The following is a 16,652-nucleotide window of genomic DNA, read 5'->3' on the forward strand; positions in this document are numbered from 1 at the left end:
TCTGCCACTGTTCGTTTTTCTCTGCACTGTTCATTTTCTTGCCTTCTGTGTGGTTTTTGAAACATGAACCCTGACTGTCCTAGAATTTGTTATGTTGACCAGACTGGCCTTGAACTCCCAGAGATCCATCTGCTCTGCCTCCTGAGTGCTGAGATTACAGGCCACCACACTCAGAGCCTTTGGCATGCGTTTCTTTCCCAGTTCATTTCTCTTGGAAATGGGGGTGGGATCAGAGCTAGGCCTGGACACTGTCTTTAAGTCATCGGTTCTACACCAAGCTGTCCTGAGAGGGTCAGAGGAGGCCAGTGACTTGATAGGGTGACATGTGACCCAAATAAAGGAAAACCAGACTTTTGCATCTAGCAACTGCCAAGGCAGAGGGGCACGCAGCCAGCACAGCCTGAGGAAGGGATCTGTAAGGCAGGGAGCAGGAGCCTGGCTTCAGCCCTCTGGGAATGGGGAAGTTCTGAAGAGGTCTTGTTTGAGAGGTTCTGAGGTCCCTGCAGGGTGAGGAAAAGCCACACAGGAGAGAAAGCAAGTGGACTGAGCTAAGTTTTTGCCTGAGGTTGTGGGATACATAGCACTGGAGAGCTTTCTTTGACAGGAAATTGAAGTCTTGGTTTCAGGTCATTTATGTGTTTATTTTTTGTTGTTGTTGCTTGTGGGTTTTGTTTTTTGTTTGCCATTCCCGTCCCCACCATATACACAGGGTTTCTCTGTATAGCTCTGGCTATCCTGCAACTCACTCTGTAGACCAGGATGGCCTCGAACTCAGAAATCCGCCTGCCTCTGTCTCCCAAGTGCTGAGATTAAAGGTCTGCACCACTACTGCCTGGCTTGTTTTGGTTTTTTTTTAACACAGGCTCTCACACTGTAGTCAAAGATAGCCTAGAACTCACTGTAGCTTAAGCTGCGTCATGCTCACAGCAATCCTCCTACCCCAGCATTCTGAGTGCTGCCGTTCCAGGTGTGAGATGCCATGCTTAGCTTTAGGGTCTTTGAGATAGATGGTTAGTAACTGAGATCCTGTTTAGGGGTCTGATACTAAAGCTGGGTCCAGGTCAGAGGAGACCCTGGACTATGCAATCTTTTCTGGATGATACTGTGAGATTAAGTATAGTCTCTGCTCTTTTGAAACTCATGGCTTTATAAAAATGGGAGGATAAGATTGAATATTTCTGATGATTAAAAAGATCCTATAATCCCAGCTATTGGGAGTTTAATGCAGGGGGAAAAGGTGGGGCTGAGGATATAGCTCAGTGGTTGAACATTTACCTAGCAGCCTGGCATGCCTATGGCCCTGGGTTCAATCCTTAGCACTGGGAAAAAATGTAAAAGAAAGAAAGTAAATAAAAATAAGTACAAGATGCCACAGAGCAGAGTTCTTTACTGCTCTGGGAAGATTTTGACAAGGACTACTGTACGTCCAGGAGATCGTGGACTGCAGTGCAGCTGGGCCATGTGCAACTGTTGTGAATAATGCTTGTCTCTTTGGTCTTGTAGTATCAAGTGGGGCAGCTGTATTCTGTGGCTGAAGCCAGTAAAAATGAAACTGGTGGTGGGGAAGGTGTGGAGGTCCTGGTGAATGAGCCCTACGAGAAGGACGATGGCGAGAAAGGCCAGTACACACACAAGATCTACCACTTACAGAGGTACGTGACTGGCCACCAGCAGCAACATGGCCTGCTTTGCAAGTGGTGGCACTGGCTAACTGGGAGTGTCTTCAGGTTATAGGCTGGCAGCTTGTGTCGCTCCACCAGTCAGTTGGGTGTGGGTGGTACTTTTTTGTTTATTCAAAGATTTCGTTGGTGTTGTTGTTAAAAAATAAAGTAGCCCCAGTTACCCTTTCGTGCTCCCGGTCCTTAGAAGCTATTTGCTGTTTGAGCTATTTTAGCATGTTGGGGCCCTTCCATTGTTCTGAGAATAGGAGTGTGTGGCATGTGAGTCTAAGCACACACCCATTTCCTTTATTCTTGTGTTGACCATACATACTATACATACTGGTCTTCCTCTGTAGTTAGATCTCATTCATAACTGCCTTAAACAGCACTTCCTGCGTGGTTGTTTGCTGAGGATTTAACTCAGAGCCTCACTTAGGCTAGGTTTACTGTCAGACCCTTAGTTCCCTCCGCAGCCTTCCTGCCTTATTCTTTCAAAGCATGTATGAGGACCGGGTATGGTGATGATTGCCCAAAATCTCAGCACTTAGGAAGTTGAGGCAGGAGGATAGTAAGTTTGAGGCCAGTTCAGATTATATAACCACTTCCAGGTCAGTCTAAGCTACAAAATGTCTCAAAAGCAAGCAAGCAAGCAAGCAAACAAAAACCCACAACTACCAACAAAACAAACAAAAAACTTCCCAGTGAGCAAATAAGGTAATTAAGAATATACCATGCTCTGCTTTTGATCCCAGCACCCGGGAGGCAGAGGCAGGTGCATCTCTGTGAGTTGAAGGTTGGCCTGGTCTAGAGTTTTAGGACAGGCAGGGCCACATAGAAAAACCCTGTCTCAAAAACCAACCAACAAAACAACAAAAGGAAAAGGGAAAAGAACATATGTGTTCATAGTATGTTGTGCACATACTGTAAGCTGTTTGAGCAGCCCTTTCTTGAGATACATTTGCCAGTAATTTCCAGATGCAGAACACGTCTTTTGATGCACTTACATCTATACGTGTGGTAAATGTAGTAGAAAGTGTAGTTGTTAGGTCAAGTAGTATTTACATTCAAATTTTGTAGAATCAGATGCCAGAGAAATCTTTAGTAACTCTCGTTTGATAAAAGGTGTGTGTGTGTGTATCAATATTTTTTAAAAGTTATAGCAATTTTGTGTGCATGCATGTGCATGTGTGTGCTTTTGGAGGGAACTGAACTTGGGTCTTCTAGAAAAGCAGCAATTACTCTTAACTTCTGAGCCACCTCTCTAGCCAACCCCCTTTTTAACATTAGTAAAAGAATTTTTTTTTTTTTTTTATGTCATTAGTTTATTTACAATTTTTTCTAGTATAAGAGTTCAAGAGTTTAATCCAATTTTCAGATCATCTCTTAAACTTTCTTCATTCTGTTAAAGGGATGAATTAAATATCCTTATTTTTTAAGTAGCTGGTGTCTTACTATAAAGAAAGGTGCGGCAAACCCAGATCCAAAGTACACGGTCATCATAGCCAGCAACCGCCACTTGTTTTCCACTGAAAATGGCAAATTCTTCCCCGGACCCTCCTCATAGTGGCTGCGACGGACCACGGAGGTCGTGAACCTCCGGATACTCTGGCCCAACATGTCGCTGCTGGAAGTTCTGCGAGGGCCGCAGACACGGAAGGCGGAAGAAATGGCCGTACCACCTAACTCCCCTTTCTACACGACCTTGCTCTGCTAGTAAAAGAATTTTTTTGTCCAGTATTTTCAAATAACTTTGGAAATCATTTGTGTACTAGAACTTAGGATTAAACCAGACACATTTGCTGATTCCAAAATCCAAATAATTTCACAGCTAACTGTGAGCTGGCCCGCAAGACCTTCAAACCAGCAGTAAGCTTGTACCAGCCTGAACGGAAGTCGGTGGGCTGCAGAGAAAGCTTACATGCTGCCTTGTAGAATACCAGAGCTTGGTGCCCAGCACCCACAAGAGGTCACTCGCAGCTGCCTATAACTCCAGCTCCAAACAAGTCAGTGTCTTCTGGCTACCCTAGGCACCTGCACCTATGTGTACAGACATGTATGCATACACATAACTAAAAGTCAAATAAAATTTTTTTAAAAAGAAAGTACTTGGTGGGCGGAGAAGAGGCAGGGAGACCTCTGAGTTTGAGGTAAAACCCTGGTCCAGGAGAGAAAACCAAAAAGAAAAAAGAAAAGAATCTGCACTTTAATTCCTAGTCACTGAATGGAAGTGAGGCAGAGTCCTGTTTGTATTCTGGGATCCTGGGTTTCCTGTAGTTGCCACTCTAGTGGAAGGATACTGAGCGCATGGGGTTGCAGGCCTGGCCAGGCTGGGGCAGAGAGCAGCTCATCTGCTCATGAACTCAGAGAACCACCGGGTGAGTGGCAGAGAGAGAGTCTGTGCCTGAGGAGTGTGCAGCCCTCCCTGCCTCCACGCAAGAAAGTGAGACACTGAGTTGCTACCACTGTTAACTCCAGAACACATCATTTAAAGGGGATGCGGTGGCCCCGGTGGTCCTCAGTAGCCACCCTCGTGAGAACAGAGGCCTTTCTGGGAAGGAGGGTCTGACGCCTCCCACAGTCCACAGTGTTTTCATTCCCTGCTATGGATTGCTGCAGGAGCCTCCGACGCTTCTCTTGCCTTCCATTTCTCTGTATGACAAGCATTTTGTTTTGGGCTTTGTGCAGTTGTCTTGAAAGCTGTACTCTGTGAAGCTTCCCTTTGTCCTTGGGAGGAAGTGTGATTGCCTCACTTAATTTACAGCTCTTTTGTGACTCCATCCCTGTGTTCTCTTCCACTCTGTCTGGTACCTTGCACTAACCCCTGTCCCTCCCAGCCTTACCCTGCACTAACTCCTCTCCCTCCCAGCCTTTTCTGCCCCACTGCCAGCCTGGGTCATGGTATCCTGCTTCCCATGTGCTCGTGTGGTTCTGACTGCCCCGAGGAGCTTGCCTCAGGTCATGAGCCTCCCCAGTTGTGTTTTTGCTGTTCTCTGAGAGCCGTGTGGTCACCCTATTAGAACATCTTCCTTCAGAACTGTTATTGGTTGTCTGTCTCTGGACCCTTTGGTTCCTGGCTTCCTGGCATGCAGAAGCATCTCCTGGATGAGTGTGTATCAGTGTGTGAAGACTCTCAGGCCAGCTCTGGGGGCTCAGGGTCAATTCTTTCCTTTAGACCTGAGGCACTAAAGGTCTAGCCTATTGAAGATTATATAAACTACTATCTAAAAGCTAAGAAAGATGGAGCTGCTGATGTAGCTCAATGCTCAGGTATGCACCAGACTAGCATGTATGAGACTCTGATCTCAGTAACACACACACACACACACACACACACACACACAGGCACATTGATTAAGAAAGAAGGGTTTATGTACTTACACAAACAACATACTATCCATATTGTTCTGTAACGTGAAATGGAGACTGAATAAAAGAGCTGAAGAGATGGTTCAGTGACTGAGAACACTTGCTGCTCTTGCAGAGGACTTGGGTTCAGTTCCTAGCACCCACATGGTGGCGCACAACCATGTGTAACTCTAGTTCTAGGGGATCAGAAGCCCTCTTATGGTCTGGGCAGGCACACATGGAGCAAGAAGTACATGTAGGCAAAATACTCATACACATAAAAATAATAAATACATCTTTAAAGTCAATGGAAAAAATGAGAAGAAGAAACTGTTATCCAGGTGTGATTGTACACCTGTAATCCCAGAACTTTGAAGGATAAGATAAGAACATCTAAGTTTGAGGCCAGCCTTGGCTACATCATGAGTTCAAGGGTAGCCTCGGTCCTAGGTAGGGTGGGGTTTGTTTTGTTTTTCTGTAATAAACACTACGACCAAAAGCAATTTTGAAAGGAAAGGGAAGGGTTTATTTCATTTCATAGATTATAATCTGTCACCAGTCAAGAGAAGTCAAGGCAGGAGCTCAAGGCAAGTTCCTGGAGGAAGCAACTGAAGCAGAGGCCATGGAAGGAGGAGGTTTACTGGCTTGCCTCCCATGGCTGCTTTCTTAGACCATTCAAGACCACCTGGCCACCTGGGATGGCACCACCCACTTTGAGCTGGGCTCTCACACTTCAACCATCAATCAAGAAAAATGCCCTACAGGCTGGTTTTATGGAGGTATTTGGTTAATTAAGAGTCCTCTTTCCTAGATATATCTAGGTTTGTGTCATGTTGACAAAGACCAATCTGTCTGCTTGGGCTACGGAATGAGACTTTGTTTGTATTTAAAGAAGGGCTTTATATGTGACTTAGTCAGTAGAATGCTTGCCTGGCACGTCCAAGGCCCTGGTTTTGACCCCTGGCACCACATAACCGAGTGTGGTGGTATATGCCTGTAATCCTAACATTGGGACGTAGAGGCAGAAGGATCAGAAGCTTAAGGCTAGTATGGGGATACATGAGACTCTGTGGCAGAGAAGAGAAAAAAGATGTAGCCCTGGCTGGCCTGAAACTCACTGTGTAGACCAGGTTGGCCTCAAACTCACAGATCCACCTGCCTCTGCCTCCCAAGTACAAAAATAAGCCCCAACTTATTTTTGAGCCAGGGTCTCTGAGTGAACTAAGTGGTTAGTCTGGCTGGGCACTCCAAAAACTGGGCTACACCCAGCTTTTTATGTGGGTGCTGGGGCTCCAAACTGAGAGAGCTCCTTTACTGACTGAGCCATCTGCCTGGCCCTCGGAACCCACCTTCTGAGTCAATCAGCTGATTGCACTGGCTGTAGACTACAATGGTAAGTGCAATGAGCATCGGCTGTGCTGCGTGCCCTGTGCCCACTGGGCTCTGGCAGACTGTCATGAGAATGTGGAGTGGCAGCAGGCAGCCCAGGGTCTCAGAAGCTGTCTTGCTCACAGTGGTGGTGGTGGTGGGCACTGGTTTTGATGCTGTGTGAAGCAGTCGAGCTGAGGTGTCGGGTTCTGGCAGTCGCCTGCCTATCTCGTCAGCTTTTGGCCCAGAGAGCAGGAGCTGTGGGCTGGAGACCACCCTGCGGCTTTTCGCTCCTTTCTCCTGCTCCCTTGTTCACTCATCAGCTTCTTTCACTACAGCAAAGTACCCACCTTTGTTCGAATGCTGGCCCCAGAAGGCGCCCTGAATATACACGAGAAAGCCTGGAATGCCTACCCTTACTGCAGAACCGGTGAGTGCAGGGCTGCCCAAGGTGGGCACAAGTGGGCAGTGAGGTCGGAAGGAGGGGAGTCAGGGCTTTGTGCCCACTGTAACTTTTCAGAGTAAGCCGGAGGAGGGAGGAGGGGGCTCCTTCAAGCATGGTGCATGTCAGGGTTATCCATACAGCTTAGCCTCCCTGACAGTCAGAGCCAGAGGGGCAGCACAGAACAGCTTCTCTGATTGGGGGTTATTTTGACAATTTTAATTATTTTTAATGATTACAAAAGTAATGCTTACTGCAAGTATTTTTAAAAATAGATTAAAAAGAGGAGAAAGTAATTACTCATGAGTCTTCTGTCTCTGGATACTCACTGCTAACACTGCAGGAGTTTCCAGCCTTGTTTGGGATGTTGTCAAATTACATTGACTTCTCTCTAATTCTTTTAAAGTTACAGTTACATCTCTCTCTCTTTCTCTCTCTCTCCCTCCCTCTCTCTCTCTCTCTCTCCCTCTCTCTCTCTCTCTCTCTCTCTCTCTCTCTCTCTCTCTCTCACACACACATGTGATGGTGTGTACATGGAAGTTAATGGACGATTTTTGTAAGTCCATTCCTTCCTTCCACTATGCAGATCCAGGGGACAAACTTAAGCCATCAGGCTTGGTGGCAAAGAAAATTTACCCACTCTTTTTCCTTGCTGACTGGAATTATTATTTTTAAAAAACTATTACAGATTTTTAAAAAATGTATACATGACTTTGCCTCCATGTATGTATTTGTACCATGTGTGCTTCTGATGCCTACAGAGGCTAAAAGAAGGCATTGCATCCCCAGAACTGGAGTCACAAAAGGCTATGAACTGCTTTGTGGATGCTGGGAACTGAATTCTGTTCCTCTGCAATTGCAGTGAGTGACCCTAACCACTGAGCCCTCTCTCCAGCACCCCTAAAGCTTCTTAATATTTACAGTAGCAGCATAAGTGTGAATTCACCATCATGTGAATGCATAGCTGGCCAACTGTATCTGTGGGCTCCACATCCACAAACTCTATAAACTCAGATCAAAAATATTTGGGAGACACACTGGGCTTGGTCGTCCAAGCCTTTGATCCTAGCACTTGTGAGAGGGAGGCAGGTGGATCTTTGTGTGTTTGAGGCTATCCTGGTCTATATAGGGAGTTCAAGCCTAGCCAGGGCTACATAAGGAGAACTGTCTTTAAAAGATAAAAATAAAAATTCAACTTCAAAACAAAATACAAAAAAGTCTGAACAATAGAGTATAACAGTGTTCATTCTGTTAGGTGTTATAATTCAGAGATGCAGTGTGTGAGAGGAGATGCACTGGTAATACACAGGAATCCTTTTTTATTTTTGGTCTTCCAAAAAAACCAAAAAAAACAAAAATCGGTGCTGGCACTGACTCACATGTGAGGAAGCCCTAGATGGCCACTGAACCCACCTCCAAGGTCGGTGTTCCTTCCTCTTGGTAGCCTTCGTTTGTTGGCACAGTCAGTCCGGCTCTGGTCCCACCTGCCTCTGCTCAACTGTACCGAGTCATTCCCTAGATTGTATTTGATAGGCATGTGATCCTTATGTGACCCAAGTGTGTCCTTATCTTGTGGACTTTGGGAATGACTGAAGTCATTGCTCTCTCCAGTCTTCCACTAACAACTTCAAGGACCTTGTATCAGGAGATACATAATGATGGGACCTAGGCTATTGATAGGTTTATTGCTATAACTGAAAATGCAAATTTTACTACTACTTATACAGTGGACAGGAAGCTGTTACCTGCTCTGTGTGTCTGTAGCCCAGGCTGGCCTTATAGCTTGGGACTGGTTTTGAACTCCTGATCCTCCTGGCTTTGTACCTTGTAAGTACTTAAATAACAGGCCTGCAGCACCATGCTGAGCTGTCTTCCTGTTTTGAAAAGAAGTGTGCAAGAGCCAGGTGTGGTGGTACACTCCTGCAATCCTATGACCTGGGAAACAGCTGGGATTCTGTTAAGTTTAAGCTTGGTCTGTGTAAAGACTCTGCTTTAGCCACACCCCTTCCTGTCCTCATTCCTCCCTCGTAGTTGAGTGGTAGAGAGCTTACCTAGCCCAAGGCCCTGGGTTTGCTCTCTACCACTGCAAATAAGGGAGGAACAGAGACAGTGACTGTGGCAGGGTGTGTCTAGTATAGGGACAAAGGTGGCATTCCTCCATGCCTAAGAGTCCTATTGAGCATGAGCTATAAGAACCTTAGTCAGGTTGAGGCAAGCTTAGCATGGGGTTCTGGGTGCCCCACTTGTGCCAAGTGAGGGACGCCACTGTCTGCTCTGTAACTCTTGGGAGGATTGCTGCAGCTGGCATGGCAGCCTTCTACACAGTGAATGTTAGCGCTCACATCGATTCCTGGCAAAAGAAAGAAAACTATAATTTCTAAGTCCTCCATGAAGAGGAGGTGGCAGTGGGTGTGGGAGGGAAGGCTACCTTCTTAGTAGCTGCCAGTTTCCGAGTGGAACCCACTGGTGCAGAGGACCACGCTGGGTCCTGGGCTGCTCGTCCCTTACCTCCTTTTACGTAAGAGAGAACAGATATGGAAGGCTCCTTGCTGGCCTTCCCTGGGGGTCACCAGTGCTGGCAGCACTTTAGCCAGGCCCTAGTCCGTCTAAAGTTGAGGAGAGGTGGATAAGCGTGTGGGCTCTCCCACCCCTGCCTTTGGAAGGCTCCACTTTATTCTGGGAGCAGTGAAGCAGATTTGATAAGCTCTGTTCATCATGAAGTTTTTCTGTTCTCTTACTTCATTTCTCTTCTCTCCTGAAGCTGACAGGGCAGACTGATAAATGAAAATAGGAAGAGGAGAAATATTTGGTTCCTTGTCTCCTCCCTCAATCCTTAGCCCTCAGCTGGGACAGTACCACTAAGTCAGGGTTTCAGAATACCATATTAAGAGATTGGGCGGGGCTGGTGAGATGGCTCAGTGGGTAACAGCACCCGACTGCTCTTCCAAAGGTCAGGAGTTCAGATCCCAGCAACCACATGGTGGCTCACAACCATCTGTAACAAGATCTGATGCCCTCTTCTGGAGTGTCTGAAGACAGCTACAGTGTACTTACATATAGTAAATAAATAAATCTAAAAAAAAAAAAAAAAGAGATTGGGTATGGTGGTGATTGCTTATAACTTAGCATTTAGAAAGCTGAGGCAGGAGAGTCACAACTTCAAGACTAGCCTTGGGTACACAGCAAGACCATCTCAAAAAACCCTCTCTAAGATAAAGTACATTGTTAGTCTTGTTAGGAAAGCCCTGTGTGGTTGCTATGGATACAGAGATGTTTGGAAGGGAATGTAGGGTTGGAGAAAATTTCTGGGAAGTTAGTCACCAGAGACAACACTAAAGGCCAAGACCAGGGTCCTCACCCTCATGGGTTCAGAGACCCGGTGTTTTCAGAATTCAGAGGCTTATATACTAACATGTAAAAACTCCAAATATCAAACTCTGAGATACAGTGAAATACAAAATTGTGGGTCAAACCAGATACTCCTGTTTAGTGATCGGGACTTTTGTTTCCTTGAGAATCTCCCACCATGGGGACTGAAGGCACACTAGAATAACAGAGTGACAGTACAAACGTCAGTGCAGGGGAGGGAACAGATCTTGTGTTCTATAGCGGCCAAACTAGGGGACAGTGTCTTATAGCATGTGGGGTCCAAATATGGTGGCTGGCTGGAGACACTTACTGGCCAGGGTCATAACACCAGGCCAGCCTGAAGCTGCTGGCTCTATGACAGCGTGACAAGATCTCTGCCACACTGGCATCTTTGAATGCATATTTTACCAGTAATTTCTCTTGTGCCAACATGACTTTCTCAAAGTGCTACTAAGGGAGTTGCCTGTTCAGTCCCAATCTGCTGCTTCCCGTGTCTTTGGCTGGGCTTGGGGAAAAATGACTGGCAGTCCTTTTGGCCTGTTTATGCACTTATGTCATCAGCTTCCCATTGCCATTGCAGGAGTAGGTTACTTATATTTTTTTATTGTTGTTTTATTTGGGTTTTGGAGTGATGGAGTTTGTTGGTCCTCTGTATACTCCAAACACAGCAGTATGCATTACCAGAAATGGGGATGGCACAGGGGTGGGGTATAGAATGAACTGAGCTGTTGTCGGGAGGAGAGCTGGGCTCTTCCCCAGTGACATGAAAGCTGCAGTCATTTTCTCTGATAAATAATTGACCAGTGCGTTCCGAGGGATCCCATTACAGTGGCAGCAGCGTAGGGCATGCTAGGTTTGGTTACAGTTTGAGGAAGAGTGTCTCCATTAGAAAGACAGCCTGACTCAGAGTCCCCTGCTCTGTGCCCCTGAGGGGTGCCCCTTCCCCACCCACCCAGTAGTTCTCTCAAGGGAGATTGATTGGGCCTCAGAGCCTCAGCTGATAAGAGACCATCCTTCCCTTGTTCAATCAGAGAATCCTAAGAAGCCCATGCAGGCGCCATTTTAACTAGCTCCTAGGCTTGGTCCCTGAGGACTTTGAATGAACTTGGAGAAAGGGGAGTTGGTGCACTGAGGCCGTCCTACAGAGGAAGCCACGGGGGAGTGGGGAAGTCTTGGCCCTTCTTAGTCTGTTTATCTCCACTAATCGCCTTCCTTTCTTTTTTCCATGTCCTTGCCTTGGAGCAGTTATTACAGTAAGTATTTTGGCAGGGGTTGGGCTGCGGGGATTGGAGTTACGGATTACTTATCAGAGAAGGAGAAATAAAAGGGAACCTGCACGAGACGCTCTGGCTCTTCTCTTGTTCCCTGGGGTACTGTTGGGGTGTTGAGGCGCAAGTGTTTCCGTCCTAATGAGGATCTTACTGTTGGCTTTAAGCTGTGCTGACTAGTGGCTCTGCCAGGTAAGAGCTGACTCTGGGTCTCAGAGGTGCAGAATGCATTGAGGTAGTTTCCCCTTTGCTTCCTCAGGCCAGGCCTGCCCAGGGCTATACAGACGTTTCAGTTCAGCAAGCCTGAATGTGACATCCCTCCCCCATTCGGGCATCTGTTGACCTCAGTGAGCACTGACCACTGGCAACATGCTTGCTCTTCTGGAAGCAGCCCCTCACCCCACAAGCCCTTGTTCCTCAGAATCGTCCCCCAGTGCTGTCCCCGCTGCAGACCTAGCCCTGCCGAGGCACAGCGCGCTCCCTTTCTCCTTCATGTAGCTCTTTTTACTAAAGTTTTTAAACAGGTGCTATAATTTTTCAAAAGCACCAAGGGAGGGAGATGAAATTAGCTCAAAGCCTCAGCAACAGAGTCATTGCAGAGAAAGGGACCAGCTCGAAGACTTTACCACCTTCCTCAGCTAGGAGACTTGGTGGGCTGGGATGACACCTGCATCCTATGCATACGATAGTATGGAAAAATGGGTTAAATACTAAATTCTAAACTCGGACAAATGTGGAGTTTGGCCTAGCTATGAGATGGCTCTGTGGTGTTGGCCAAGTCACCTGAATTTTTTGACCTTTGCTTTTCTTCCTCTGTAAACTAAGGGTGAGTGTCTGCATGAAGCAGACTGAGCACTGTGGCCGTGCAGGGCGGGCCAGCTGGAGTCTCACAGACTGCATGGGCCCAGGCATGGGAGGTGGCCATTCTCCAGGTCTGACCTCGTCAGCTACTGAGCTGTGTTTTCCCTCTTCCAGAATGAGTACATGAAAGAAGATTTTCTGATTAAAATTGAAACCTGGCACAAGCCAGACCTTGGCACCCAGGAGAATGTAAGTATCACCTCACAAGACCCAGGGCTCCAGGCCCTTAGCAGATCTCTCGTGGCTCTACCTGTAGCCTCTGCCTCCCTGCACAGGGTCCTCTGTGCTTCTCTTCTTCCTGGCTACAAAGGCTTCTCTAGTCTGTCCTACAATATAGTTTTCTGTCATCGATTTGGAAAATGTCATCTCTAAGATTCTTTGCTAGGCTTTCTTCTGGAGCAGGGATTAGTCTAAAATGTAGTTTTGGATACGCAGGAACAATGTCTTAAAAACAACGTAATTGTGGTACTTCTCCAAATTCAAAGTTTGCTCATGTTCCCTTAACCATACCTATGCATGTTCAGGGCTGTTCTTTCACGTGTAAAACAATGTATACAAGGAGATTCAGCACAAGTTCCAACAACATAGACCCAGTCAGTGGAATACCAATATATTGTGCAGCCAAACAGTGGCATACTGTGCAGCCATTAAAAAGCTGCAGGAGCTGGGTGTGGTGACGCACACCTTTCGTTCTACCACTCTGAAGACAGAGGCGAGTGGAGCTCTGTGAGTTTGAGGTCAGTGGGGTCTAGATTATGAGTTCCAGGACGGCTAGGGCTACAGAATGAGCCGCTGTTTCCAAACGAAACTAAGAGGGAACTGATGAAAACAATCCATCATGCATTGCTCAGTGGAAAAGCAGGATATTAAAGGGCTAGATTGATGACTGCATAGTTCCCAGGCCCTGGGACAACCTAGTCCTATTACTCTGCTAAATGGACATGGTATGAAATGACTCCTCCAACTTACTGCTCTACCCACACATCAGCATCTCTCGGCCCTCCTCAGAGAAGCTTCTCCTTTCACAGCTGCCATTAACACATGCTCACAGCTAGTCTCTGTATGGAGAATAAGACTGAAGTGCTCAGCTCTGAATAGGACTGTCACGTCACATCACACCCCCCACCTAAGGCTCAGCTATCTTTGCAGAAGGATTGTAAGCCTAAAGTGGTCAGTAACATGAGTGTTTCCCAGACCCAGCAGGGGATATGCACATAAGAACCCACATCAGTTTTGATAGTATGCACAAGACCTTGAAGGCTCCAGCCAGACAAAACCCCATCCTACAGGCTCCTACCACCAGCCAGACATGATGGTACATGCCTTTAATTCCAGCACACAGGAAGCAGAAGCCGTCAGATCTCTGAATTTGAAGGTTGCCTGGTCTCATGTCTTGAAAAGCAAACAAAAACATCCCTCCAGTAACTGAGGAGCGATTGGCATTTGACTGCTACTGAAAGGGGGAGCGCATATTCATCAGGGTTCTCTAGAGGAACAGAACTCAAAATGAATCTAGAGAGGAGGGGGAAGGGCTTTATTAGTGTGGCTTACAGGCAGTGATCCAGCTAGTCCAGCAATGGCTGTCTACGATACAAAGTCCAAGAATCCAGTGGTCGTTCAGTCCATTATATAGGCTGCCACTATAAGGTATGGCCCACATTCAAGGTAGATCTTCCCACTTCAAATGATCTAAGAAATATCCCATACATGCCAGGCAGTGGTGGTGCATGCCTTTAATCCCAGCACTTGGGAGGCAGAGGCAGGTGGATTTCTGAGTTTGAGGCCAGCCTGGTCTACAGAGTAAGTTCCAGGACAGCCAGGGCTACACAGAGAAACCCTGTCTCGAAAAACCCTAAAATAAATAAATAAATATATATATCCCACACGTGTATCCAGCCATTCGGGTTTTAGTTAATTTGAGATGTAGTCAAGGTGACAACCAAGAATAGCTATCACAGAGAGTCATTTTCTTTAAAGATGTAACCCCTGGTAGGTTGACCATACACTAGGGCAGATCCTACTCCCCAAGATTAGTTGGGGATTCCAAACTGAACTGGATTAGGAAAAAAGAAGAAATAATCTCAAAGTAGGATATGAAAGGTAAAGAGGTTGAGGTGAATATGTCCAAAAAATTGAAAAAGAAATTTAAAAAGAGAGGTATGACTGGGCATGGTGGGTAGGACCCAGGAGGTAGAGACAGGCAGAAGTCTTGAGTTTGAGGGTAGCCTCGTCTACATGATGAGTTCCAGGCCTCTCAGGGCTCACAATGAGACCTTGTCTGAGAAGAAGAAAGGAAAGACAAGATATGGAGCAGGAGAGATATCTCAGTGGTTAAGAGCTCTTCCTGCTCTTCCACAGGACCTGAGTTCAGTTCCGTGTACCCACAGTGGGTGCCTTACAAGCACCTGTGTCTCCAGTGAAGGGATCAAATACCCTCTTGTGGCCCCTGATGGCTTCCACACAGACCCACGTTGCAGACACACACATACATATGAATAAAAATGAAATAAACCTAAAAAGAGCAAGATATGAACCCATATTACTGTTGGCATTGAAGGAAAATCTGCACACCGACCATATCATCTGTTACCGGAGTCAGAGTCAGGCTTGGGAGACGAACCAGCGGAGCCTTTACTCTGTCTAGCCTTTTGTTCACTGAATGTGTGGAAAGGCAGCGGGTCCAAGGGTAGTTCATCCTCATCAGGGGCAGGTGCTTGGCAGGGAGGGCCTGCTGAAGTGTACTTTGTCTGAGGACAGATCCCATTGCTGTTGCATCTCCAGTGCCTTTGAATAACTGTACCCAACTGTGAAGTAGCTCTTATCTGAAATGCTTGGGGACAGAAGTGTTTCAGACATTAGATTGGGAATGTTTGCATGGGAATGTATGCAAATCACAAAATATATTAAGGAAGTTTGTATTTGTATTGTATCTAAATACAAACCAGAAATTCGTGTTTTATGTACTTTCTATGCACAGCTTGAAGGCATCTTACATGGCTTTCTTAGCCTGCCTGTGTTAAATTGTAACCGTCATACGAGATGAGGTGTGGAATTTTCCCGGGGTGGTATTGTGGCAGCTTACACAGAGGTTTCAGATTGTGGATGTATAACCATTGTATAATTCTTTACTAGTAGGACTGTCCCACCAATGTCCCTTTCTGGTAAAGGATGCGTGTCCTTTACTGGAGAACTGCACACGCATAACAAGTAGACTCCCGTTTTCTTGCAGGTGCATAAACTGGAGCCTGAGGCATGGAAACATGTGGAAGCTATATATATAGACATCGCTGATCGAAGCCAAGTACTTAGCAAGGTAGGAACTCCTTAAAAGGTGTGGGGGTACAAAAGTGACTTGTGAATGTTAAAGAGACTGGGAGCCTTACCCAGCTTGGCTCAAAAGGAAGTCCTTTCTGGTGTGCATCCCTTGTCTTATTGTTGTTGTTACTGTTTTTATGGTACTAGCAATTAAGCCTGGGGCCTCCTAAATGCTAGAGACCAACTCTGCCTTTGACCTACATGCCCAGCATCCCCTCTCTCTCTCTCTTTTTTTTTTTTTTTTTTTGGTTTTTTGAGACAGGGTTTCTCTGTATAGTCCTGGCTGTCCTGGAACTCACTTTGTAGACCAGGCTGGCCTCGAACTCAGAAATCCACCTGCCTCTGCCTCCCAAGTGCTGGGTTTAAAGGCGTGCGCTACCACACCCGGCTTTTTTTTTTTGTTTTGAGAGAGGGTCTCACTGTGTTATCTTGACTCACAGAGATTAACCTACCTCTGCCCCCCAAGTGTTGAGATTAAAGTTGTGCACCACCACACCTGGTAACATTTATATATATGAATATATGTATTCATTTTAGTTTTTTGAGACAGAGTTTTACTGGAACTCACTCTGTATATCAGACTGGCCCCAAGCTCATACAGAGCCACTTCCCTCTGAGTCTTGGGATTAAAGGCATGTGCTACCACTACCCAGCTCCAGCTAACATTTATATTTTCCATGTTTTTTTTTCTCCATTATTTATTATATGTAAGTACACTGTAGCTGTCTTCAGCCACCCCAGTAGAGGGCATCAGATCTCATTACAGGTTGTAAGCCACCATGTGGTTGCTGGGATTTGAACTCAGGACCTTCGGAAGAACAGTCAGTGCTCTTAACTACTGAGCCATTTCTCCTGCCCCAACATTTTTATTTTTTTAAGACCCATGTCTCACTAAGATTCCTGACATGACATATTTCTAAAGTAAATGTTAAGAGTTCCCTGGTCTGTGGGGCTGAAGAGATGACTAAGGGTTAAGTACACTTACTGCTCTTGCAGAGGCCCTAGGTGCACAAGCATGTAGGT

At 46.3% G+C, this 16,652-nt stretch overlaps 1 protein-coding gene and 1 pseudogene across 2 annotated transcripts in view; one reads left to right on the plus strand and one right to left on the minus strand.

The window, feature by feature from the left end:
• The window catches only part of Pitpna (phosphatidylinositol transfer protein, alpha), a 40,726-nt gene that overhangs the window by 8,598 nt on the left and 15,476 nt on the right, over positions 1 to 16,652 (plus strand). Inside the window, exons 3-7 of the mRNA NM_008850.2 lie at positions 1,504 to 1,652; positions 6,713 to 6,804; positions 11,431 to 11,438; positions 12,429 to 12,503; positions 15,544 to 15,627. Of these exons, the coding sequence (NP_032876.1) occupies positions 1,504 to 1,652; positions 6,713 to 6,804; positions 11,431 to 11,438; positions 12,429 to 12,503; positions 15,544 to 15,627 (408 nt within the window). The remainder of the gene's footprint in view (positions 1 to 1,503; positions 1,653 to 6,712; positions 6,805 to 11,430; positions 11,439 to 12,428; positions 12,504 to 15,543; positions 15,628 to 16,652) is intronic.
• On the minus strand, positions 2,958 to 3,555 carry Gm12338 (predicted gene 12338; annotated as a pseudogene). Its single transcript, NR_110477.1, has one exon. The product of NR_110477.1 is annotated as a predicted gene 12338 (transcript).

Source organism: Mus musculus, chromosome 11 (assembly GCF_000001635.26).
Source record: "Mus musculus strain C57BL/6J chromosome 11, GRCm38.p6 C57BL/6J".
Taxonomy (NCBI): Eukaryota; Metazoa; Chordata; class Mammalia; order Rodentia; family Muridae; genus Mus; species Mus musculus.